Genomic DNA, 26,832 nt, shown 5'->3' on the forward strand with positions numbered 1-26,832 from the left:
CCTATATCCCCAACAGTCAATCTAGTAGTTCTAAACCATAGGTCGCATTTTTTCAGCATGGCGCCGGTTATTTCAATTCAGTTTGTTTCGACACCGCTGAGGCAGGCCGTTAACAAAAATGTTGAATCTTCAGAACCCGAAATTTACAGACTTTTCTCTACTCGATTTTGATGTCTCTATATGAAAATATCCAAAAAGAAATAGTTACTGAACCAATTATGTTAGAATGGTGTCCACGTTACGGAAAGCGTGGTAGTGGACGACCACAAGTGATGGAACGACATATTTACAACAATGGGAATTTATGGTGGTGCGTCGCGCGCAACGAAAGCGAATAGAGAAGAGTGGGACTAGACTTAGTTCAGGGACTAAAATATCTGCTAAAAATGTAACCTGTTATCGAATTTATTCTTTTAAACTTGGCAAGCGCATAAGGAGCTGGTGCTAGATATCTGAATAAAAGGCTTTATTATTATTTAACAAAAACATCAAAAGCACCCCTCAACCTCGATATTAAAGGGCGACACTCAACTATAAAATACTATCATAAATAGCAAAAAATCCATTACAATTTTATACTCTCATTTGATAAAAAAAACAACAATTTGGGTCCAATATTTAATTGCTTATATTACAAATTACTTCTTAGCAGTAACGGCGGCCTCGTCTTCCCTCGCGAAGGTTTGCAGGAGCTCTTCTTTTTTAGCGGCAATACGTTCTTCACGCCGCTTGCGCGCTTCCTTGACCTTGTTACGACGGGCTTCAGCCTGGTCACTGTAGACAATGGTGAAAATTTAAATATACAGAGAAGAATTAGTCCTGGCATCTTATTTGTGGTACCAATCTTTATGGATGCACAAGTAGTTTTTAATTTTCTTGATTTTTTCCAGTATTTATTAATGACTACTGGAAATTTTCGTCACAATAAACAAAAAAAATATCAATTAATTTTTTTACACTGTTCATTTAAAATTATTTATTATAACAAGTGTTGAATGAGTCAAATAAATGCACTGTAAAACATATATGTACTGCCATAACTATAGCTAGGGTAAAGATTCTTCAAATACAGTACCTAAATCTACACATACAGTGTAAACTCTGTGTAACATCCCCCGATTTGACGACATACCCCTTAAAGCGACGAAAGCACTCGGCTTAGGTTGATTTAGCTTGGCTTCCATACAATGATACACTCTACATAGTATTACACCCACCCTCAATAATATACTAAAAAGTACTTTGAGTTGCCGAAATTAGTTAAAACTGTGGAGCTGTGTACGATGTTTTGTCGCTTTATTGTCCTAGCCAGAAATAAACTCGACTGTCAGTACTCGTCATACATACAGAACTAAATCCATTCTTTTTTTACAAAAATAAATAAATGTTCAGATTCATGTGAAAAAAAATTATCACAAAGATGTCTCAATATCTCAAGATATGAATTAAATAAGTAAAAAAACACAACCTAACTACTGCTACAGTACAAAAATAACAGACAACGCAATAGCATTCAAATACGAATTGTTTCTATGTAATTACTTACTCTTGTCTGAAATAAACTTTCTTTTTCTAATACAGATTTTCTTTCCATTTAACGGTACCTCTTTGTAATATCAAAATAGGCACATTCCCTTAAGAGTTTTATAGTTAGCACTGGACTTGTGTGCATTACTGCTATATGCAGTTTTATAACTAAATATTGGCAATACTAGAAACATAAAATATCTATGAACAGCTCTCCTACCAACCTGTCTCATCTTGCAAAATATAATCACAGGTTTATAATGTAAATAAAGTGTCAATATAAATGCCAGTTTTAATATATTGTAGTTCTTACACTGTAATTGACAACATTTCCTTCAACATAAATGAAATTTGATACCTAAGGCACAACATACCAAAATAGCTTTTAGAAGGTCAATTATCCTAATCCTGTACCAGTAACGAGCAGTGCGATATTTAAATAGCAAACACTTTACCTCAACATCTTAGTCCTAGCCTTTTCAGCCTTCTTCCTGTGGATGTACTCCATCAGTACACGCTTGTTCTTGAAGACATTACCCTTCGCCTTCATGTACAAGGCATGGTACAGATGCCTGTCAATCTTCTTAGCTGTTCTGTACTTGAGCAACAACTTTCGGAGTACCCTTTGTCTTTGTACCCACAGTTCCTACAATTATACAATATTTATCAAAAATTATAAACTACTCAATCCTTTATTTTATAGCACACTAAAACATATTATTTTTAGTTTGTAACATATTAGGATAAATAATTGACTAAGAAAATATAATAGACAAAGTTTTAGTAACTTTCAAATCTTATTTATACCATTTGTTTTGATTTCTAAGAGCTTAAATAACAAAAGTAATGCAAATATTGGTGACCCTATGACATTTTTCCTAATATTTATTATTATTTAATGGAAGGGACTTCAATACTTACTTTCTGTGGCATCCGGGCATTAGCTGTACCTCTTCTTTTACCCATTCCACAGTGACGACCTTTCCTACGGGCCTCTGTGTTCTTACGGACACGGGCACGGGAATGAACCGCTACAGGCTTCTTGATGACCAGACCATCCTTGATCATCTTACGGATGTTCTGTCCTATAATATAAAGTTTGAAAATAAGCATAATTATGCAAGCGAAGAATAAAAGTTAAATATTAATCAGACAAATGAGGCCTAATCGAAATTTTACGTTAGTTTTGCATACAGAAGGTTGTTATAATATTAACAAAATCTATACTTACTGGAATTAGTGTTGGCGATTTCATTGATTTCATTTGGATCTAACCACACTTTCTTTTTACCACATCGCATAACAGAGGCTGCAAGCCTCTTCTGTAATTTGAGGGAACTGTAACAGAAAAATTTGTGTGTGAGAACCACATGGCTTCTCGGACCGACGTTGTTGACAACGTGAACACTATGTATAGTAATAATCAAATGATGCAAAAATTATGCCAACGTAACATTTGCACGACTTTCCATTCGATTTTATTGTAAAACAGCCAAAAAACCTTTAAAATTAAATAAATACAATAAATCTAACCTCATCCTGATTCGGTGAGATCCAACGCACACAAGAAAGAAATATGGCGTCTTTTAGATTTGGCAACTGCGCATAAAAGTTACCATTATCAAAATTTTTAACTTTACGGAAATTACAGAAAGTAATCTGTGGAGACGAGAAGTACTTGAACATAGTTGTCATTGTCAACTTTGAACCATTTTATAAGTTACTGTTTGACATTGAATGGCAATTGATAAAAGTCAAAAAGTGTAAACAGTAATGACTCTAATGAGTAAATACGTAAACTCATTGTCTGATGTCTCACAAAATACAAATAAGTAAAAAAACAATCATTGTCTCATAAAGTCATAAGACACAATTTATTAAATATTAATCATAAATAACACTTAAAAGGTGTTTCAATAAAAATGTTTTAACTTAACTCTTATATTAATTATTGTTACATTATTATATAAAATATTATTCCAATTCCAATAAGTATCCAACAGTGAAACTGATACAAATATAATAATGTATAATTAAATACTATTTTTTTTCTCTATAAATAATAGAATTGCAAGAACTTTATAATAATCTAGGTGGAAACATAATGTTCTAGTATTATTTCACATTTTACGTCCAAGTCATCAGATAAGACTTCGCTTTTGCCAATCTTATTTTCTTATAACCAGTTTCGACTTGGTAGTCGTCGCGTGTGGAGCGTGGATTTACGTTGTAACGTCACTTTCATAACTTTTTACAATTTCGCAATAACTATTGCGAAGTACGTAACCATTAATTAGTTTTATAAGTTATACCTTCGTCAATTCGCCAAAATGCATGTGACAAAAGTGAATACAGATTTACAAAGAGAAAGAGATAATTGCACGTTCAATATAACGGAGTTAACAAACATTTTGGATGGAGGTGCTCAAAAGACTGCTGAGAGAAAATTGCGAGGTAATTAGGTTTTTTACTGAAGATTTTATTAGTGAACAGAGATTTGTGTGCACAGTAATTATGTTTGTGACTAAAACTTTGCATTTTTATTTTATTATACAAGAATGTTTTATTAAATATATGAAATCACAAAGGTTTGAGTATTAGGTACAGAGATCATTATGTTATCAGTATAAAGTGCAATCACTCCTAAATGTCTGTCTATCTATGGCTAATTTTACTCAGAAATAAGAGTTGTTTATTTTTCTGTAGTACATTTTAATATTTAAAAATAGTTCATTAAAAGACAAATAAGTAATTTATGATAGATTTGTATGAATAGTTTAGTAAGAAAGAGCTTATATGTATAAATCAATTAAAGATAGATATTTTTTTTACATTATGAAATTTTTAGAGGACACAGTACTAAAACAGTTGTACAACACAACTGATGTACCAGCCATATACTTGAGTCACAAAGAGAAATATGAAGCTGCTGTCAAGAAAGCATGTGCAATGTTTCAAATGATTAGAAAGTTACAGGAAGAGGAAAATGCAGGAATGGAAAATTATCAGTGAGTTATATGTATAAAATAAATACCATTGTGACTATTTTAAACCTACGTGTCTCCATAGCTTAATTAGATACTTTTGTTACAAGTAAACAAAAAAAACTTCATGTAGAAAGTATACAAGCCCAACATAATAGTCGGTTATGGAGGCATTAGACGTGTGAATGTTTTAAATTAAAACTTCTTGAAACTTACAATAAATTTTGCAAGTATAATTAACATAGCAATTGTTTATACAGTACAAAAAGTACATAATAAAAGTTATAAATAATACAGTTAATGTATTTAATATAAAAACTTTACATAATTATTTACGATCACAACTTACAGTTTGATTATTTATTTTATACAGGTAGATATTACTATTACAATATTAATTATTGTTAGGAATTGTTTTAACTATACAAATTATTAAAACATGTGGGTGTACGCTTGCCTGTACATACTGTAACTGTTCTAATTTTAAATTAGTCAAACATGATGTTTATTTAAAGGATTTTTTTTTATTTAAATATGTTTTGTAGGGCTCTTCTGGGTGGGTCTCTAGGTTCAGCTATTCTGGGCGATGGCAACCCTATCACATTGCATTATGTCATGTTTATACCCACTGTTATGGGTCAAGGAACTGTGGAACAGCAAGCATATTGGATTGGAAGGGCCTTCAACCTCAGCATTATTGGAACCTATGCCCAGGTACTATGATTTGAAGTTACTCGACTCAGTCCCATAGATATTTATTTTGTAAATACCAACATGGCTAGATTTTTTTTATAGAACAGGGGACAAACGGGCAGAGGCTAACCTGATGTTAAGTGATACCGCCGCCCATGGCCACTCTCAATGCCAGAGGGCTCGCGAGTGCGTTGCCGGCCTTTGAAGAATTGGTACGCTCTTTTCTTCAGTGGGCAGCTGGTTCCGCATAGTAGATGATTTGATTTGTTTAAAAACAAGCCGCACCGAAACAATAATTACTATAACAACTTGTTAAAATATTCACTTTCTTCTGTTTCTTCTTTATGTATAAAAGACCAAAAATATTAGTTCATATGTTTCTCATACTTATGTTCATAATACATTTTGTATTATTAAGTTAGTACTCTTGTCCGCGCAATATGATTTTGCAGAGCGAAAAATCAATATTAATTATATGAGTAACAGTTCAAAAATAGTTTTTGAGAGACTTAACTTATTATAGACCGAGTTGGGCCACGGTACATTCATCCGTGGGTTGGAAACGACAGCTACGTACGATCCATCCACCAAAGAGTTTGTTCTCAACTCACCCACACTCACCTCGTACAAGTGGTGGCCTGGAGGATGTGAGTATTTTTATTTATTTATTTACACTTCCGTTACCATAATACAAAATCATACATATAAAAAAACAAAAAAGCTGGTTACATAAGTTATTAGACAACGGGCGGCCTTATCGCTAACAAGCGAATTCTTCCAGGCAACCCTAATGTGGAACAATAAAAAAAGAAACACCTACAGAGAGTAAAGTACCAGAAGTGCATTATGACAAAATTTTAATATTGCTGGTTCGTATTTTGAAATTATAACCGGATTATATTTTAAACAAATTTATACTATTACTAGCTGACCCGGCAAACGTTGTTTTGCCATGTATATTATTTCTAGGAAACATTTTATTAGTTGAATAAAAATAACTATCTACTATACTAAAAAATAGGGGTTGATCGTAGAGAGGTGAAAATTTAGGGTCGTATGTATCTTTTATGTGACATAATAAAAAAAAATAAAAAAAAATTGAGGTGGACATCCCGTATCACTCAGATGTATGAAAGATAGATCTACTTATTTTTTATTTCATGCATTCGCGTCGGTATGCCGGGCTGTATGTAAGTCACACCGGAAAAGTATGGCATGACATTGCCGCCTCTTATTTTTTATGGACGAGGAAACTTGTTTGTGTTCAAGATTGGTACTAGGAGCAGAACTAATTTAACCAGGCCCTTTAACCTTTGTTGTGTCTTTACATTGCGCGTGCTAAATACGCTGTAATAATTACGATATATAAATTATGTATGACTCAATTATAAATATTGTAGTGTTATATGTTAAGGTTGTAAATATTTAGTATTGATAGTGCATATGTCTAACTTTTACAAATATATGTTCTTTCAAATATAATTGTATCTTGAGAGAAACAATTTGGTTATAAAGTGTTAAAATAAATCAGTACGCTACAAAATTTTTACCAGAGAGACCATCTGGCAACACTGTATCGGGGCCTCAGTTCCACTCCCTGCGCCATTTCACGGTCCCAGCAAAGAAAGCCATAAAGGATTTCCCCTCTTTGAAAAAATGAACTTTAATTTTAAGGGAAACGAGCGTTAGCGCGAACTTACTCCTTAGTCAAAATTTAATACGTTTTTGACATACGGGAGTTACACTTAGCAGTAAGTCGCGCTCAATATCACATTAACTTCCAGCTAGTCTTAATGTGATGCACGTACACACAAGAATTAAAGATTTGTTTTTCAAATAATAAGAAACATATATTTTAATTATTTTGTGTGATTGATAAAAACTATCTATTAAATATGTTTGCCGGAACCGTGATAACTTATCAAAGTTAATGCCCTTGTTGTTCAATTGGTATTTTATTGTTGTTTTTGGATTTATGACCTAAGTTTTAATCAAATTAGCTACCGTCTATTATGCATTTGGGATGTGATTCCAAAATTTAGAGCAACGAAGAGCGATTCGAATCGTCAACGACCAGTCACTTTCCGAGCGCTGCTGATCTCGGCGTTGCATAGAGATCTCTCTGCATTTTCTACCGCATTTACGATGGAGAGTGTTGAGAGATGTTGTTCGGACTAATACCTGCAGCTGAGTTTCATCATCGGAATACAAAATACCATTCGTACCACCTCGGCGTCCGTCGTTCCATAACTGAGCAATTTTTGCAATTTTTGCCGCGCACCACCACTATGTGGAGCCAGCTGCCCACTGAAGTATTTCCGAACCAATTCGACTTAAATCCTTCAAGAAAAGTGCGTAACAATTTTTGAAAGGCCGGCAGTGCGCTTGCGAGCCTTCTGGCAGTGTGAGTTCCATGGGTGGTGGTATCACTTAACATCTGGTGAGCCTCCTGCCCGTTTGCCTCTTGTAATATAAAAGAAAAACGTGAAAATCTAAAGTATTTTAGGCGTACGGGAAGCAGACTTAGCGCAAAGTCAGACTACATCCTAAAGTATTGGATAGTCCTAGTAACTTATGCAGAATATAGCTGAAGCTCTCATATATTTTTCGGCTTCAGAGGTAGCTTTAATTTTATACTCTTATCTTCGCCGTATCAAAATGTGTTTTCTTTACTAAGCACCGTTTAGGGAGCGTTCAAGTATTACGTAACGCAATTTTTGGAGATTATTCCCCCCCCCCCCCCCCATGTATCTCGCCGTAACGTTATTCAGTACCCAAGTGCAGTACTGTACCCAAGTATAGTAAAGCGTTTCGTGACCACCTAGTGACTCTTTAGTTACTATTATGTTGTGTAAGTCGAAAATAATATTAACAATAACGCGTAATTTAATCCCCGCCCCGCATCGTAACGTTTTACAAAAGGAAAAAAATACGTTACGTAATACTTGAACGCTCCCTTACGATATATCCTAGAACAGTTCTTAATATTGACATAATTAAACTCATAAGGACAGTGATACTGTGCCTACATGATTAATATAAATGCATCAATGTTTTAATATAGTTTTAGTATTGTACCAACACACATATCAAATAGTCGTGCCCTAAAGAGCCTCGTTCCATTACAATACTCAGTACCTTATAAGGACATACCAATACCAAATAAGGTACAATACCAACTTTGGGCTTTTCTTCCCTAATTTAGGGCGAATCAATCAGGGGGAACTTTATTCAAGATTTTTTTATTCGCACGATACACTCTATATTACGCCTCGAATCTAATCAAATATAAACTTCAAGCGTGACTATAAATGAAATATGAAAAAGCTATAATCCAAGATCGAAATAACTGCTATTTTATAGTACTTGAATGCATTTTTAATGTATATTTGAAATTACCTCTCAAACTGAGCGTACAACAGTAGAGGTTTTTAATAGATTCTTAGGGGCATTTGAAGTTGGTTGGGGAGTTAACATCACTGCATAAAAGTAGGGCCGATTTACATTATCTTAGTGTTTAGGAGAGTGCTTTAGGATAGTACTTTACTTGAAACATGTAAACGCTACTTGCTTTAGTAAACGCTACGCTAAAGAACTTGCCTTTCAAGTTGTACTAAAGCACTCTCCTAAACACTAAAGGCCGATTTACATTATCTTAGTGTTTAGGAGAGTGCTTTAGGATAGTACTTTAGTTGAAACATGTAAACGCTACTTGCTTTAGTAAACGCTACGCTAAAGAACTTGCCTTTCAAGTTGTACTAAAGCACTCTCCTAAACAGTAAGATAATGTAAATCGGCCTTAAGATAATGTAAATCGGCCTGTACAAAGAACAGTTTGCCAGTCAATATGAGTCAATGCTAAGTTCAAGGTTTTGCATACGTGGATACGGTCGCGTAATTTTTTGTTACTAGCTGTTGTTTTAAAGTCCATGCAGAAAATGACATGGCATTATAAATTCTTGTATTTCGTTTAAATAGTTGTAAAAATGATTTTTTACCTTATTTTTCGAGAAATGTATTTTATTATCATAGATTAATTATTTCAAAATAATTTTATCAATTGAATATTTTATCTAACCTTGCATAACAGATAAATCACAATCGATTAGTAATTACATTTAAAGCTAAAATAATTAGGACTTTCCATAGACTTTGTCTATGAAGATAAAACGCTTTAAATTATCTAATTTTATCTGTGATTAAATTTTTTTTTGTATATTCTAGGTATTTTTTGTTAGGTACTATACCCAGAGGTTGTACGAAAATCAATGGATCTATATATATCTAGATATTATCAAAGCAAACACCGTGTTTAAACCGGCAATTTAAAATACAAACTTTGACGACATCTTAGTTGTATAAAAAATTAAATTATCAAATAAAAAATCTATGGCCGTATACGGTCGCCACTAGATTATAAAATAATGGATTAAAATGATCTCCACATTTATAAAAAGGAAAAAAAAGCACGCTTTTTAAGGACAGTAATACTTCATCTCTTTCTGTCAAAATGTATTTGCGCTGTAAATAAAAGAGACGGATGAGTAATTATGTTAAACTAAAAAAATATTATGTATACGTACGTATATTATGGGATGTGTACAGAAACCAGTTTGTTACAAAAAAATTTAGACTTAAGATAATTTAACTTGTTAACATACATTAATAATTGAAGGTTAAATAATAAATGTTCAATTATTGTGTTTCTGTTGATTTTTGGCATTTAAACAATATTTAAGGAGTTTAATAACCTATAATAATGATCGAATCTGTTAATCAACAAGTTCTACCCCGGACGGGATTGGGATCCTGATAATTATATCAACTTGACACAAAGATTTGTTAGGTTAGAATTTAGTATGGACTTTGTCTATGGTGCGTATATGTTAACGTAAAATTGTAAACACCGTTAGATTGTAATCTATCTCGCGAGATTGTAAACTGTCGAAAGATTGTGAACCTCAACGAACTGCTTACAAATTAACGTATTATTATTCGGTAGTTATATGAAATTGTTGGAAGTAAAATTAATCTGTAATTGACCAAAGAAGTTTGAATGATAACTAAGTTAGTGTAGTACAATCTACCGAATAATAATACGTTAAATTGTAAGCAGTACGCTGAGGTTCACAATCTTTCGACAGTTTATAATCTCGCGAGATAGATTACAATCTAACGGTGTTTACAATTTTACGTTAACATATATAACACACGCCCGTACGGTGAAGTAAAACGTGAGGAAATTCCGGTTTCCTCGGTTTTCCGTTCGACAATTACACTGTTTTCAATCTAATATATAAAATTCTCGTGTCACAGTTTTCGTTGCCATACTCCTCCGAAACGGCTTGACCGATTTTAATGAAATTTTTTGTGCTTATCCGATATCTATGAGAATCGGCCAACATCTATTTTTCATCCCCCTAAATGTTAGGGGTAGTCAACCCCTAAATTTATTTTTTTATTTTTTAGACAAAATTTTTAATTTCTATTTTTTTATGATACAGCAATAAAAAATACATACAACTCCTAACTTTCACCCCTCTACGATCAACCCCTATTTTTTTATTATAAATGATATACATGGCAAAACGACGTTTGCTGGATCAGCTAGTATGTATATAACATTTCACATTCTTAACAAGTTATTTCATGCACATATTGGTATTATCGAAATAAATACATATACGTATTGCACACATTAATTGCTCAAACGTGACAATATATTTTATTTAAAAAATCGAACATAAAACTTTTCCTTAACAGCCTGACAAACTACGTACTAAAGCATTTCCACAGAGTAATCTTAAATTGATAACCTATATTAGTAGGTTGTACTAGAAACTATGTCTTGGAAAAGAATTTATTCCACGGTCTTGAAACGATAGTTTATATTTCACGGTATATTCAACTTATTATAGGTCGGTTATCGAAAGCTGGCGGGTTCACAGTACTCACATTAATGCAATTTCACATACAGTATGTTTCAAAATATGTTTTTTTTGTCATGCTATATATTTTAGTCCACTCATACACGACGGACAGTCTATTCATGATGTATTTATGATTGTATTTCAGTTTGACATCACGTCTCGCGCTTATTCACAGACACTACACAAGCACAAAGTGTAAATGTGTTGAAGCCGCCAGCTTTAGTTAACATACCTATACTTCATTATATTCGAAGAGGAAATGTTTTAAAGCCTCGTTATATACCAAGAAGCAAACATGACTGTAAAAAAATATCCAAAATTATTCAAAACATTTAAAGAAACTTGCCTGTACCGAAGAATCGAACACGGCTGTGAGTGCCGGCTGTTGTACCATGTATTTAATGTAATTTTTACACCATTTCTATTAGTATTTATGTTTAAATAGTTGTAAATTTATAATAATACATAACTTCAATCCGTTCAAAAAAAAAGTTTTTTATTTAAATGTATAAAAGTTATGTCAATCAAAGACAATACTAGTATTTAACCACCTTCCCAGTAGTTACAGATCACTGCCGTGTAACGCTTTCATTGGGAATTTGATTAAATTTGAAAGGGCTAGGTGCTTTTATGTGGGAGAGTTTTTAGATCATAAGTTTTGACAACAATTATAAATATCCTAACTGTTAGTATTAAATCAAATCAAAAATCATTTATTCATATAGGTAACACAATGTTCACATATGAACGTCAAAAAAGAAATATACAATTAATGCTTCTAATACTATAGGGTGTCTCAGTAAGAGTGCACTTTTTAAAATTGTAATATTTTTGGTTTTCCTGCAAGTGGCAACTCTGAAATTTGACAGGTGTCACCTCTGTTTATTCCGATTATTAAAAATGGAGCGCTTTTCGAAAGAACAACTCGTTATAATTGTGAAAACTCATTACAAAAGTAACGCTGAAAACGCTCGCAAACTTCACCAAATTTTCAGCCGAGAAAGTGCACCTAATGTGTCAACCAGTCGAAGAGTGGTCAAAAAATTTGAAGAAACTGGGTCAATTAATTATGGATAATAAGAATCCTTTGCGTCAACGTACCGGTCGGTCCCTTGAAAACATTGCTGCTGTAAACGAGAGTGTCGTCGAATACCCGAAAACATCAATTCGACTTAGCAAATTTTGACTTAAGACCTTCATGCGTACAAGATTCAGTTAACTCAGGAGCTCAAACCAGCAGACCAAGGAAGGCACCGGCAATTTGCTCAATGAGTAATGGAGCAAAGGGAAGTCGATGCCAATTTTTCGAAAAAAGTCATTTTCTCCGATAAACAGAACACATTATCTCACGAAATCCTGATGTCAACTGGCCACCAAGATCGTGCGATTTAACGCCGTGCGATTTTTTCTTTAGGGTTTTGTGAAATCTCGAGTTTGTGTGAATAAACCCGAAACCATTCCTGAGCTCAAATCGAAAATCCAACGCGTCATCGGTGAGATACAGCCACATCTCTGTGAAAAAGTCATGGAAAATTTCATGAAAAGTGTAATGGCCTGCCATCGGAGCCGTGGAGGTCATTTTCCGGATATTTTATTCCATACTTAAGCGGAACATGTCTTCTTTACAATACAATAAAAATATCAGAACTCTGTCATAAAATACTTGTTTTTATTTAAAAATGAAAAAGTGCACTCTTACTGAGACACCCCTTACATTTACTGCCAGTTCTCAAATCAAGGGCGTAGAACGGACGAGAACTGGCGATAAACTCTCCGCCACTCTTTTTAATTGCCAAGTTTTTGTTTTACACAATGTTTGTAAGGAGCTGCAACAATTACACCATGTTCCACATGACATCTTAAGTAATAAATAATAATAAATTAAAAACAAAGATTTGTCCTCTATCAGCAGGAGGCATGGTGAAATAGGAGCACGCACTTATATTCTCGTTAGGTACATATAATTATGACATTATGATTATTCATGTAAAGATATTTGCGAACCATCTAGTGTTGTCTATTTTATTTAATAAATACTTAATTTTCTTAATTTAAAAACTTGCTTTATCAAATATTTAGTTACATACGTATATAGGCGAAGTCTTATTTCATTAAAATCTTGTTTACCTTTTCCAGTGGCCCACACGGCAAATTACTGCATCGTAATGGCGCAGTTATACACACAGGGCAAATGTCATGGCATTCATCCGTTCATAGTACAACTGAGAGATGAAGAAACGCACATGCCACTACCTGGTATTAAGGTCGGGGAGATTGGTGCAAAACTTGGCATGAACGGCACGAATAATGGGTTTTTGGGGTTCGAACATGTCAGGATACCAAGAGATTATATGTTGATGAAGAATTCTAAGGTTTTAGAGGTAGGTTTTATTACATTCACATTTAGGAGATAGCGGGAAAATGGCGTCGGGGGATTTTAGGTGCAGTGCTAAATTACCTTTTGTGCCATGTTGACAATATTGTTACGTCATTATAGTACGACAGTAATCATCTTGATACTTAACAAAAAAGTATATAATTTTTGTCAATAAATGAAATTACGTGTAGCTAATAAGAATGGGCTAATTGACAGTATGATAAAAGTGTTATTGAGAGAAATCAGTATAAATCATTAATGTATCTATAATTAAAAATATTTATTTTTATACGTCGATCACGTGACACAAAATGGTCACTGATTTATGACGAATCGTGCCTTCGCCAGTCAAATCCTAATACTATCTTGTATTTTAATTTGGTCGGAGACTATTCTTGGTCGAAAAATAATATCCGGCCAATCTACACATTGCTACGAGAATTACCATCAAGCTGAAACTGAGTAAACTTGTTCAAATCACAATTCAAACAACTTTTCAAAATTCCCCCTCATTACGACCCATGGAGAAAAATTTATTCAAGGTCAAAGGTCAAAAAATGGGTTTTTCGCGATTTTCTTAAAAACGGCAAATTTTATCGTAAATTACCTCAGACAAAAATTGTAGCTAGCTAGCTACCGCTTCTGAGATAAAACGATTCTTGAAATTTAATAACTATAATTAACACGTAAAAAATTAATGGCTGCCAAAATTTACAATTTTATAATTACCATGAGAATACAAATATTTTATGCATATGTGGGTTACAATTAGTAATTATTTTTTCAAGGACGGCACGTACGTGAACGCACCCAGTTCGAAATTAACTTACGGCACAATGATGTTCGTACGAGTCATGTTGGTGAATGACATGTGCAATTATATTGCAAAGGCGGTTACCATAGCAACCAGGTACTCAGCTATTAGGAGACAATCGCAGCCTAAACCAAAGTGAGTCAAATATTTTTAACCTTTATGTGTTTTGCTCTAAGGTTCAAAATAATAATCTTTTTACTTTTTATAATGGTTTTATATAAGACTCGACTTGTACTTTGAAACCAACCATATTTAACGTTTCTTCGATTGTTTTTTTTTTTTAAAGACAATTCACACCTATTGACCTAGTCCCATGCTAAGCTGGTGAAGCTTGTGTTATGGGTACTAGGCAACGGATATACGTACATATTATAGATAGATAGAAGTATAAATACATATTTAAACACCCAAGACCTAAGCACAACACCAAATGCTCATCACATCGATGGTCGTCTCAGCCGGGGATCGAACCCGGGACCCATGGATTCGCAGTCAGGGGTACCCACTAGACCAATGAGTCGTCAATTTTTTTTATTATAATATTTAAAGGTTAGATAGTCTTAGGTCCCTCTATTACTGATGTAGATAAAATAAGTAATAATAATTTAATTAAATGTAACAGTTAAAAATCTAAATAGTAGAGGGACACGATTACTGTATATAACTGGATATTCTCTAAACTGTTTAGGTATAAAATATTATATATTCTAATATACATATCTCATTGGAAAATACTTACTTAAACCACTGAATTCAGCAAAATAATAATTCTGATATAAAAGCCCATAAACTAGGTCAATAGAAGTTCGTAACAATTTTACTTAGACGTTATAATCTGTGCATTACGTAATTATAGCAAGCCTTATCCAGTGTTGCCATATGTAAGAATCCTGCAATTCTTTTTACAATTGTTTTTTATGACACAACTTAGAGTTCCTAAGGGTCGTAATTGACTTGTAATGCACTTAACGATACTACGTCTTGCCTAATATTGTCTTTGATCAGACCAATGGGTACGCAACCGACCTAGTTTTGATTGTCACAATACAATTTTTTTCAGTGAACCCGAACCACAGATCCTAGACTATCTAACACAGCAGCATAAGTTGTTGGTGGGTATTGCGTCTGTACACGCATTTAAGACGAACGCCGACTGGATATGGAATATGTATAATAACGTAACCTCTGAGATGGAGAGTGGAGATATGGAAAGATTGCCTGAGGTAAAAATTTTAAATAATTTCACCAATACAGATATATTATTTTTAGGGTTACCATATAAACAGTTTTCCTTTTTCCGATAGTCTATATTTAAAGAAAGGTTGTCTATAAAGTGGCAAACAAAAGCTTTCTACTTAATAACTATTACTGACTAACAAAATAATTAAAAACTTAAAATATGTAACTACAAAATAAAAGACAATAAAATGTCCTATGTGCAGTTAGATGTTGTCAGAAATAATATGTTAAAACGTATGGTATACCAACCTAGTGACAGAGACAAGAAATCTATGTTTTATTTTTCTTAAATAGTATAAATGTTATTATTATAGTCTGTGTACGAACGTATATTCTATGAGCGCCCCCGTACGTATCTTGAACGAGATCTGACGTCACCGGCATGTCATAGATCCAATCGATGACAGCAGACTTTTGACGGTCGTTATAAAAACTAAGTTAGGGGCCTCATAGCCTAGCGGTCTTATTAAGTGGCAGCTGAGGGCTACCGGGTTCTATTCCCGGTTCGAGGGCAAGTTTTAAATTAATTTAAATTTGTTCTCGGCCTTTGGGAGGGTTGTGCGGTACCGGGCGAGTGCCTAAACCGTACATGGAGGACACGGGCGAATTTCTAAAGACAAGCACGAATTATTAAAAATCCTATACTTGACGCTGGCTAATGCACAAATCGTGCCAGAGCCATAAAAAAAAACTAAGTTATCATTATATTTGTTCTAGCTACATGCTCTATCCTGCTGTCTTAAAGCAATAGTGACAGCAGATGCGGCAGAGTGCGTAGAGCGATGCCGTCTAGCGTGTGGCGGACACGGATATATGCTCGCCTCGAATCTGCCGCTTATGTATGGTCTGGTCACTGCCGCTTGCACTTATGAGGGAGAGAATACCGTGCTGTTGCTGCAAACTGCTAGGTAATATAGTGAATACTTATGCCAATAATGAAATACACTTTATATATTTTTAAAAACATTTGACTTATAGAGAAAACAAACATATACCTAATGGCGAAGTGTTATAATTTAAATCTAGAAGTAGTTGTTTTATTTACTTAGTAAAATTTGTATTATTCTGATTATGGTGTACTAATTTAACTGGCAATATTGAAAAAAGAAAGATAAAAAATTAAGTTTTTATTTTTATCTGTTATTAACACCTTGTGACATAAAACACATGATTATCTGTGACACTGTTTTGACATATTCATTGATGTTTATCATAATATTCCTTACGGCCAAAACCAATATGCAATATCAATCCAATTTTAGCTGTCATAGACTGACAATTCAATCCATTTCTAAAGAAAAGCATGCCAATATTCAATACATGGACTGAGATACCAATCTAATTATTCAACCAATCGTTCAGAGGGCGGATAAGAGATTGAAGATTGCCCTCTGTATGAAAATGAATGTTTACACATGCCAACAACCTATCTGTCCATTTTGACAGTTGCTTCGATTGGCCAAATCAATCTCGGATTGCTATCGGTGAAACTCGTATGATTTGGGATTGGGATTGCGACCTAACTTAATATTCATTGGGAAAATTTATTCATCTTCGTCATCTTCCAGTTCTAGTGATAGTGATTTGGAAGTTTAAATGCAATTATCCGATTGGGATAGTAATTCTGAAGCTGGAAGAAGACAACGTACTTCTGTGCGAAGACATAAGAAGACAAGAGTTAATTATATCCAGAGCCTGAATGACGCCGAATTCACATTTAGATTTAGGTTAACAAAAGAAGCTTTGGAGTCACTTTTACACAAAGTGATGTCTATCATGACTTCTTGCAGGTTTCATCTTTTCATCAACTTTTGTAACTTTTTTTAAAATATTTGTTACTATAGATACTACCTACTAACTCCACTTCAAAACCTCAAGACTCCATCAGAACATCTTTATAACGAATCTCAAATACGAAGCAGAAATGTGGAGGAAAGGACATAATATGGTGTTTGGAAAAAATCGGTTCCCCAAAATCGGTTTGTCAAAAAAGGTTTTGCTTCAAGTATCTCGTGTACAAGCCGTGATAGTGGCATGTGCAGTGTTGCACAATATTGCTATTGATATGCGAGATGAACATTTTGAACTACTGCAACAAGTAGATGAACAAGCTGATGATATTGATCAAAGCGCAATTGACAACGTGGGAAATGCAAGTGTGCGAAGTAATCTTATAAGTGATTATTTTGCTTTATTACTATAATATTTTATAAATTACAACATTTTTGAGATAAATTAAATAAAATTTCAATGCTTTTATTTAAATAAAAATACAAATTTTTAATACAATACATCCTCGCTCCAGGCACAAAATCTATTATTTTTCTAATTTATTTAACAATATATTTTTTTCTATGGCCCATAATTCTCTTTTATGCTCTCTTTCTTCCTCTTCAAATGCCCATTGCTTTCTCTTATTTAGAAGCTCTTCCTTTCGATTGACTTTCATTTCCTTCGACAGACAACAATATCATGTCTTTGACTTTTTCCTCGATAGGGGGTAAGAGGAGTAGCAGCACTAGGGCCACCTCCTGTACGATACGTTTCAGCATGTATCAAGGCAGACTTTTTTCTTGTAGCCCTCTTTAAGCTTTAGCACTGCGAAAGTTTACCCCACTTGTGCTATTAAACAGCGCCTCCAGCGTCTTCCAACACTGCTCTTTCTCCTGCCAGGTGACTGAGTCACTCTTTTTATTTTCTAATATATTTTTATGGTCAGCAACAAGCGAAGTTAGAAGGTCAACGTCTTCCCGGCTGAAATTGACGCTTCTTTCACGTTTTTGCGTAGACATTTTTTTAGGTTAAAGAACCAACCTCGAATCACAAAAACAACATACACAAACTACTCAGAGAAAATTTATATTTGTAATTATATGTACTATAATACTCAATAACCTAACAAACAATAATACCATATGAAAATGACAGCCCGTTTCGTTACAAGTAATATTAAATGACCATCAAAGAGGTTAAGGTTCTATGTTTTTCTATAGAATTTTGTAACTTTATTTGTTCGTAACAAAAAAACAAACAAAACGTTGCATAGCTATTTGCTACTTTATCCATACATTGTGAAACAGACCCTAAGTCTTACTTATTTTATTTCGTTCCAAAAACAGCAAATTTTGGTATGCTTGAACACAACATATTGCATTGAACGAAACGCGGTCGAGAGGCAAGGATCACGCAAAAGATTGCTGTCAATCTTTTGTCAAATAAACAATCGGATAGCAGAAATGTTTATTGGCATGCAGATTGGAGATCGGTCTTTAGATATGAATCAGTCCAAGATTGGTTATCATCATAGATTGAGGATACATTATTAATTTTGGCCGTTAATGTTTAGAATTTTAATTTATATCTGATCATGCGTTTTTAATTTATATTAAATATAATATAATATATTTAAGAGATAAAATATAATTTACATTTAATGTAAACGATATGAAAATAAGCAATAGTTTGAACAAAGTTACCGTCCATTATACGCGATATCTAGGATTTTTTGGAGAGTTATTCGTAAAATATAATGTGTAATTTGTGGTTACCAGGTACCTAGTAAAATCGTGGCAACAAGCATCTTCAGGCAACACCTTAACCCCCACCGTGTCCTACATCTCTCGAGTGGGGAACGGACGTCGTTCTCCACCCTGGGACAATACTATCGAAGGAATCGTCGAGGGATTCTTCAATGTGTCTGCGGGGTGAGTAATTTGATTAAAAAATTTAAGTTTAATTTAAAATTATAATAATATAATTAATACAATTTTCTTAACCTACAAAGTAATAATAAAAATTATTAAAAAGAAAATCAAAACAAATTTTAAAAGTTTGGTCCCTGTGGCAGTGTACCTTTAATGACCGTTGTCAATGACTTTGTGTAGTAGACAAAGTTTTGCTGTGGAAAACTACACGTGGTAATTACGAATTTTGACGTTTGATGTCACAGACTATTTAAACTTTAAACATTTATCTGTCTTTGCGTTAACTGTCAACTCATACAAGTCACTCATAACGCTCAGTTTTCTGAATGTTACCCTAATTTTATTTGAATTTACAGAAAAATCGGTTTGTGCGTCTCTCAGATAGAGAAACGTCAGAAGAGTGGCATGTCGTATGAAGACGCGTGGAATATGACTTCAGTTCAGCTCATATCGGCGTCTGAGGTGATTACTATATACCCACGTTCTAGTATTATTCGTAGTAGGTTCTATAAACCAGGTTTTGGCGCAAAACGCAACCAAACCACTTAAAACTATGAACCATGCACCTGATCTTGAGTTCACCCCTCTCCTGCGTAGTTTACGTCTCATAAGAGAACTTTTAGAAATACAGGTCTAACTCTTTATAACGGCATTATACGGCATAACGTAAAAGAAGAGTTAAATTTGTTTGGTTTAACTCAAAACCCATAATTAATTCACTATTTGTAACGCAACAGCTATTCTCTATGACGAAGAAATATTTTCATATTTTGTCTAAATATATAAAAACAATAACACTTAAGTGTAATTGTTTTTATAATTAGATTACACAACTAAGCTATTGAGGTGCCGAAATTTCTGGGAAAGACGCTTGAGGTCATAAATAGCCTTCTCGCCTTTGTTATTGTTAATTGCATTAACACGTGTGCCGTTATTCTTAGATTACATTGCTTGTAGGAAATTTTGGTCTCAGTTACTAAACGCACCATTGTCACCTATCTATTATATATAAATTATTCTAATTGGTTAAATTTCGTATTTTTTATCTTCCCTACGGATAACGAAGGCTCTCTATAACGAAGAAAAATGCTCGGTCCCTTGAAATTCGTTATAAAGAGTTTACACTGTACATTTATGTTTTAGGCGCATTGCCGAGCAATAATCTTATCCACATACTACAAGGAGACGCAAGAATTAGTGAAGACAGTGTCGGCTGAGTTAAAAACAGTGTTATTGCAGCTAGTTGACTTGTACGTTGTGTACTGGGCGTTAGCCAGATTGGGAGATTTGCTTAGGGTAAGTTTTTAAAACCAAGATTCATTTAAATACTCGTCAACAACTAAACAACTGCTTTTTCTCATGTTTAATAGACTATTATAAAGACCAGACCGCATTTTCTTACGATTATTTTTTCTCTATAAAATTCCACAAACTCGTTTATTGATTTAGCAAAGTCTAGCGTCAGCTCGCCATTCTAAATTCAAATCATATTTAATCTGGAGACATTAAAACTATAGTCCTTTTCATGAAAGAAGTCCCCCAGACGCGGCGCTGCAATCGCATAACGTAATGTTGCCATTTATGAGTAAAAAAATTACCTATTTTATTTACATTTAGCAGATGTAATTTATCAAATATTATTTTCTGCATACTTCGATGAAACAATATTTCTGTTATGTAAAAAGTATACTTTTATTTACTTATATTAGCGGTGTTCTACCTACTTACAGGGAAAAGATGAGAAAATAGGGTAAAGAAAAGCAATACAATTTTTTATTCAGAGTCTTATTGCATAATTGTTGGGTTACAATTTTTTTCGAAGTACACGCCGCTATTATACCTTCGTTTGTAATTCTTGTTACAGTTTTCTCTGACACACCTGCAATTAAATTATGAACAATTAAAAATAATAGTAACTTTAAGTTTATAATGCTTATGTAATATGAATATGTTATAATTTCAGTTACCTAGTTTCATCACGTTATGTATTTATTCAATTTTGTCGCAAAAACGAATTTATATCATAAAAGTCCCATCAATACAGCAAAAAATTATTAAATGGCAACTCTAAAAAGTACCCGTTATGGCGCCAACTCTCTTCTGAACATTGTTTAGTGGTATTAAAACACCTTGATTCTTATGTTCCGCTTCACAGAACTCTTTCACCTTTAATATCATTTCTCGAGCCGAACTTTTTACAACTTTTGGCATTGTAATCAATCTTTAAAATGCACTAAGCTAGTTAAAAATTCACATAAATCTACCACAACAAACGAACTTGATAAAATCGACGAATGTCCGACCGACCTGTCAAATTTAGTTCCAAAAATCACCGCGGGACTTCTTTCATGAAAAGCACTATACTACAATCGTTTGTATTCCCAATCCCAGATCGTTTTGAATAGATGTTATATTAGGGGCCTCATAGCCTAGCGGTCTTATTAAGTGGCAGCTAGGTGAGGGGTACCGGGTTCGATTCCCGGTTCGAGGGCAAGTTTTAATTTAATTTAAGGGTTTGGCCTTTGGGAGGGTTGTGCGGTACCGGGCGAGTGCCTAAACCGTACATGGATGGAGGACATGATCAAATTTCTAAGGCAAAAAGCACGAATGATAAAAATCTCATACTTGACGCTGGCTAATGCACAAACCGTGCCAGAGCCATAAAAAAAATTCATGGCCGTGTAAACGTTTGTTGTTGTATTTTAGTTCACATCGATATCGGAGCGCGATATCGGACAATTGCAGACCTGGTACGAGAATACAATGAACAAATTGCGTACAAATGCCGTTGGACTTGTCGACGCTTTCGATATTAGAGACGAGGTAATATACTTATTTTCTTTTATTAAATTATTTAAAAGGCAATTGCTTATGAATCCTATTTTTTTCATAGATTTTAAATTCAACACTTGGATCGTACGATGGTAGAGCGTACGAGCGACTTATGGAAGAAGCGATGAAGAGCCCACTTAACGCTCAACCGGTTAATGAAAGTTTTCACAAATATCTAAAACCATTGATGCAAGGAAAACTGTGATTGCACCAGAAATAATCAGCCCAAATACAGTAGATTTGATACTTTTTACATGATAAAATAATAATTGTGTTTAAGTTCTTACAAACCTTGCTAATTATGATGCCCTAAAAGCCCCTTCAATAACACTTAGCTGCCAGTTATCATAGAATACTGAATAGGTATTAGGTAATATTTCTACCTGTTTCCCGCGCTTTTATTGAACTATTGACAGTAGTAGTAATGTAAACTGACGTTAAACCCCAAACATATATCATTGATTTCCCGCCAAAAATTATGCTTTACATAGACAAGTAAAAGACTCCTTAAAAATAAACCAAGCACAAAAATGTGTCTGCTCTATGACGTTTTTACGAGACATCAATAACAATTTGATATTATATAATTGGAGTACAACAAAATCATCAATATAATTGTTGTTATAGTGATTTTTGTAGAGAATGTCCTGTAAAAAGTTGTAATCTACTGATATTTCTTCATATTGTACTGTATCTTTCAAAAAACAAGTTGATTGCTTTCATTATATTATAAGCATTGTGATGATATTTTTCAAACAGATTTTTTTATATTATTGTGTTATGTACTAAAGTATTGGGATTTAAGAATTGTAGAAGACTGTTAACTTTTCTATATGGTGCAGAGATTATATATTGGAGTTAAATTAATTCTAGCGACCAGTGACTTTTTATCTAGGGTTGCCAGAGAGATAATATTTTTAAAAGATATCAATTAATATTTTTTTTACAAAGTTATACCTTTGTTATGATTTTGCATTCCATCTCTTTATTTAAATACTATAATATTAGTTAATGCCATTAGGTGGTGGTTATTACATTGTGATTTATTTCATGGTATTTGTATTGTATTCTGTAGCATAGAGATCTAAAACATGAGATTTTAATTTTTACAATAAATTTTATATTTCGTTAATAGTTATTTTATTAATGTTTAAACCTAATGTGCCTATAAAAATTAATATTTACACCAACTAGGGTTGTTGGCCATGACATTGCAACAATTCTATTAACACAAACCGGTTTATAGAGAGTAGAGACACGAGTGTGAGCTACTCGTCAAATAACGTCGTACTGCTATTGTCAACAACTCAACAATATAATTTGGACGTTAAAACATTTTAATGCTCTCGTATTAACGCTGTGGGTACATAATTTTTTAGAATACAGACTAAAATGTTTCTTCTAGGAACTTCAGTTCAACAGCGAGATGCAACTCCAAAAAAAATCTTGGACTTGTCAAGTATGAGTGGTAAATTTTTGGTATATGTTTACCATATGATATAGTACCTTTCAACTGTCAACGTCAAATTAACAAATTCTCATTCTCAAAACAAAAAGTAAACATTATTCGTAGCCCATAGGCCGTCCGCACTCCGCCGTAGCTATAAACTAGTAGCTACAGAATAAAGAATTTGAAGTTACAATAAGCTTAAAGCTATTAGGAATGAAATGGATTTTAATGAATTATGTCGCGCTTGCCTACTAACAATTGATGGCTCAAATAAAATTATCTTGTTTAAAGATGTTTCAGCTTATACTTATTGGTTTTGCACTTCAATCCAGGTAAAATGAAATAATAAACAAAGCGTAATTTTATTGTATTATAATATATTGTGTTTAGATTTTAGAAACTGAAGATTTACCAAAAATGTTATGCTCTTCGTGCTACGATTTGTTATCAAAATTTGCCGCATTCAAACAAAAATGTATCGATACACAGCAATATTTGTTAAATTTAAAGTGTCATATTAAGAAAGAAACCGAATGTTCAATATTTTACAAAACCAGAGAGAAAAAAAATTCAGATGATATTTCAACATTGAGTATTGGTGGATCAAAGCATGTAATTCAAAGCGAGATAAAGCTGGAACCCAGTTTTGAAGAAATTGGTAAGTGGATTATTTTGGGCAATTATTTTTGTCAAATTATGTGTATATTAAAAAAACATACAAAACACAGTCTATCAGAGCATACTTAAAATATGTTTTAGTCATTAAGGTAGTGGAATTCTAAAGAAAACATTAGAATATTATTAATTAATAATAATAATTTAATATTGACTAAATATTGTCAGTTGACAATTCTTATGTTAATGTTTCAGAAGGCACTTATAGTATTGATGCTACGGAAAAGCAAAATTTTAAAAATGACATGCCACATACAGAGAAGTATTACCTAGTAAAGCCTTTGATATCCTTACACATAAGTTTCATAATAAAGTAATGCTTTTTAATTATTTTTAGGATTCACAGTACAAAGAAAATGGATTTTTTCTGTGATGTGTGCAAAAAGGTTTATACGAACAGGAAGACCTTCAATAATCACAAAAAGATTCATGTAAGTAATAAATATTTGAACTCAATTCTTTTTATTCATAAACATACAAGACTCAATATCTATTGAATGTTTTGTCTGTCAATCACTAAGTCTGTTTTAATATATAAATGTGACATATACACACATACAATTTTCCAATATTTTTGTTTTTAAAATTGTGTGACCAAATCAGGTCTAATGTAATCCAGAATTACTTCCAAACACAACTTATCAGGAACAATCTAAAAAAAGGGGACCACATTTGTGCTAACTCCAATTTTATTACACAAGCTTAGTCCGTGGGTTTTTATAGTATATGAAGAAATATACTGAGTTTATTTACAAGAAATAATTTTAGATTTCAAAAACTTAGTGTTGCAGTTTTAAATTTAAGGAGAAATTAAATATTGTTTCAGGAGAACAGATTATGCATTCCCTGTAATAAATCATTTAAATCACAGCCTGCATTTTATCAACATAACAAATTGAAGCACTCACAGTGGACTTTCAAAGACACAAAGTGCAAGAAATGTGGAAAAGTGTTCAAAACTGTTAAAACACTACACTTACACATGAAGACAAAACATAGTGAAACCAACAAGTACATTTGTGATGTCTGTGGTAAAATTAGCAATTCCAGAGGAAATTTAAAGGTATATGTATATTAATATTGTTATAAATTAATAAAAGTAAATTTAAAGTTAACTAAACTTAAGACGAAAACTACTGAAACAATTTCAATGGAAGTTATACATACAAAATAAGATATCTGAAACAAATACTTAAACAATATTTTTTTATAAAAAAAAGTTGAAGAGATTTGAAAAAAAAAGCAATTTCAATTTTAAAATTATTTGTTTTAGCTTCACATTGACCGACATATTGATAATAAAGATTACACTTATAACTGTGAACAATGCAACAAACAGTTTAAATCTAAAGTAGCACTACAAGGCCATTTCTATCGATCACACACTGGCAAACAATACATTTGTCATTATTGCAATTTCTCCTACAAATACAGAGATAACTTAATCAAGCATTTATTAACCCACGAAGGAAAGAAATTGCACAAATGTACTCTTTGTAATAAGTCATTTTCAACACGCTCGTATTATATAGAACATCAGAGATTGCACTCCGGAGAGAGACCGTTCAGCTGTTTGTACTGCTCAAAGAATTTTGTATCTAAACGTCGCTTGAATGACCATCACATGATACATACAGGGGAGAGAAAACACAAATGTACGATTTGTGAACAGAGCTTTACACAAAAGGGTAGTGTAAAGAGGCATATGAAGATACATAATAAAGTACAGCCTGTTTGAGAAGATGGTCTATAGTTCCTAAATGGTTTATATTTTGGCGCTATTTAATTCATATAACATGAAAATATTTAACCAAAGACAAGAGTACTATACCCAGAACAATAATAAGCAACTACAACCCTTAATACCCTTTCTTTGAATCATCAAGCAGGATAGAGGCAGATGAACTACTATAACTTAGTCAATAGAGATTAATATATGAGTTGAAATATTGTATAAAATGTTTTCGTTTTTTTATGTTAATTAAAATTCATACACATGTTTTTCGCTGTCTGATTTTTTTTTAAATTAATAAAACACTGCATTTGATCATTTATTATAATGCCTTGCTCAGAATTGCTAATCAATATACAAATTACTATAGGTAGTTTTTTTTATGGACGTAATTTTAAAACTTGTACGCCGTAGGAAAACATCGTAAAGCATTTCTTAGTACTAATCATAAGGGTACTTACATAAAGCGTTCTGTGTATGCTACAGAACACTAATCAAGACCATGATAATACATAAATTATCAGAATACACAAATAAGAGGTCAAGTTTTGACCTCAAATAATTTGGAAATTTATGGTGATACACCATAATTTTTTTGCAATAATATCCTCCAAATGTTTTATCTCCTTTATACATTTGTAAAATATATGTTATAAAGACCAAATATGTAATAGCAATTCGAGTTATTTGTGAAATAAGGGGTTTGGTTACTTAGACGCTTATTAGGTCCGTTGTGCGTATAGTGAAATAATGGGATAAATTAACCAAAAAATAATGCATATTGATTTGACTCATTTAATCATATCATTTACAAAATTTACACCTTAATATACAACAACACGCTTCATATATATTATTACCACAATCTCTTCAGA

The 26,832-nt window shown here is 33.0% G+C and overlaps 3 protein-coding genes across 3 annotated transcripts; 2 read left to right on the forward strand and 1 right to left on the reverse strand.

Annotated features, from left to right (window-relative positions):
- Nucleotides 1–604: 604 nt before the first annotated feature.
- LOC125059495 (60S ribosomal protein L19) lies at nucleotides 605–3,196 on the reverse strand. Its single transcript, XM_047663924.1, has 5 exons — nucleotides 3,061–3,196; nucleotides 2,759–2,865; nucleotides 2,449–2,612; nucleotides 1,983–2,173; nucleotides 605–774 (listed from the first exon to the last, which is right to left on the reverse strand). The coding sequence occupies exons 1-5, from the start codon at nucleotides 3,063–3,065 to the stop codon at nucleotides 639–641; spliced, it is 603 nt and encodes a 200-aa protein (XP_047519880.1). The 5' UTR covers nucleotides 3,066–3,196; the 3' UTR covers nucleotides 605–638.
- Nucleotides 3,197–3,556: 360 nt separating this feature from the next.
- Nucleotides 3,557–22,440, forward strand: LOC125059492 (probable peroxisomal acyl-coenzyme A oxidase 1). Its single transcript, XM_047663920.1, has 13 exons — nucleotides 3,557–3,981; nucleotides 4,376–4,535; nucleotides 5,057–5,225; nucleotides 5,728–5,851; nucleotides 13,271–13,515; nucleotides 14,300–14,460; nucleotides 15,386–15,548; nucleotides 16,282–16,472; nucleotides 19,116–19,268; nucleotides 19,625–19,730; nucleotides 20,412–20,564; nucleotides 21,975–22,091; nucleotides 22,162–22,440. Exons 1-13 carry the CDS (start codon nucleotides 3,858–3,860, stop codon nucleotides 22,303–22,305), a joined length of 2,010 nt encoding a protein of 669 aa, XP_047519876.1. The 5' UTR covers nucleotides 3,557–3,857; the 3' UTR covers nucleotides 22,306–22,440.
- Nucleotides 22,441–23,717: 1,277 nt separating this feature from the next.
- LOC125059494 (gastrula zinc finger protein XlCGF26.1-like) lies at nucleotides 23,718–25,988 on the forward strand. Its single transcript, XM_047663922.1, has 6 exons — nucleotides 23,718–23,882; nucleotides 23,941–24,208; nucleotides 24,421–24,484; nucleotides 24,563–24,656; nucleotides 25,052–25,288; nucleotides 25,499–25,988. The coding sequence occupies exons 1-6, from the start codon at nucleotides 23,769–23,771 to the stop codon at nucleotides 25,961–25,963; spliced, it is 1,242 nt and encodes a 413-aa protein (XP_047519878.1). The 5' UTR covers nucleotides 23,718–23,768; the 3' UTR covers nucleotides 25,964–25,988.
- Nucleotides 25,989–26,832: the final 844 nt, after the last annotated feature.

This window comes from Pieris napi, chromosome 20, assembly GCF_905475465.1.
Source record: "Pieris napi chromosome 20, ilPieNapi1.2, whole genome shotgun sequence".
Lineage (NCBI taxonomy): Eukaryota > Metazoa > Arthropoda > Insecta > Lepidoptera > Pieridae > Pieris > Pieris napi.

What these genes read in the sequence shown, in the direction of transcription:
- LOC125059495 (XM_047663924.1), bottom strand. An exon ending in AATCGCCAACACTAATTCCA is followed by an intron (nt 2,613 to 2,758) that starts GTAAGTATAGAT and finishes TTTATATTATAG; the next exon opens with GACAGAACATCCGTAAGATG. An exon ending in GCTAGGACTAAGATGTTGAG is followed by an intron (nt 775 to 1,982) that starts GTAAAGTGTTTG and finishes CATTGTCTACAG; the next exon opens with TGACCAGGCTGAAGCCCGTC.
- LOC125059492 (XM_047663920.1), top strand. Translation starts at nt 3,858, where the DNA reads ATGCATGTGACAAAAGTGAATACAGATTTACAAAGAGAAAGAGATAAT. An exon ending in GCAGGAATGGAAAATTATCA is followed by an intron (nt 4,536 to 5,056) that starts GTGAGTTATATG and finishes TATGTTTTGTAG; the next exon opens with GGCTCTTCTGGGTGGGTCTC. An exon ending in AGAATTCTAAGGTTTTAGAG is followed by an intron (nt 13,516 to 14,299) that starts GTAGGTTTTATT and finishes TATTTTTTCAAG; the next exon opens with GACGGCACGTACGTGAACGC.
- LOC125059494 (XM_047663922.1), top strand. Translation starts at nt 23,769, where the DNA reads ATGGATTTTAATGAATTATGTCGCGCTTGCCTACTAACAATTGATGGC. An exon ending in AATGACATGCCACATACAGA is followed by an intron (nt 24,485 to 24,562) that starts GAAGTATTACCT and finishes AATTATTTTTAG; the next exon opens with GATTCACAGTACAAAGAAAA. An exon ending in ATAATCACAAAAAGATTCAT is followed by an intron (nt 24,657 to 25,051) that starts GTAAGTAATAAA and finishes ATATTGTTTCAG; the next exon opens with GAGAACAGATTATGCATTCC.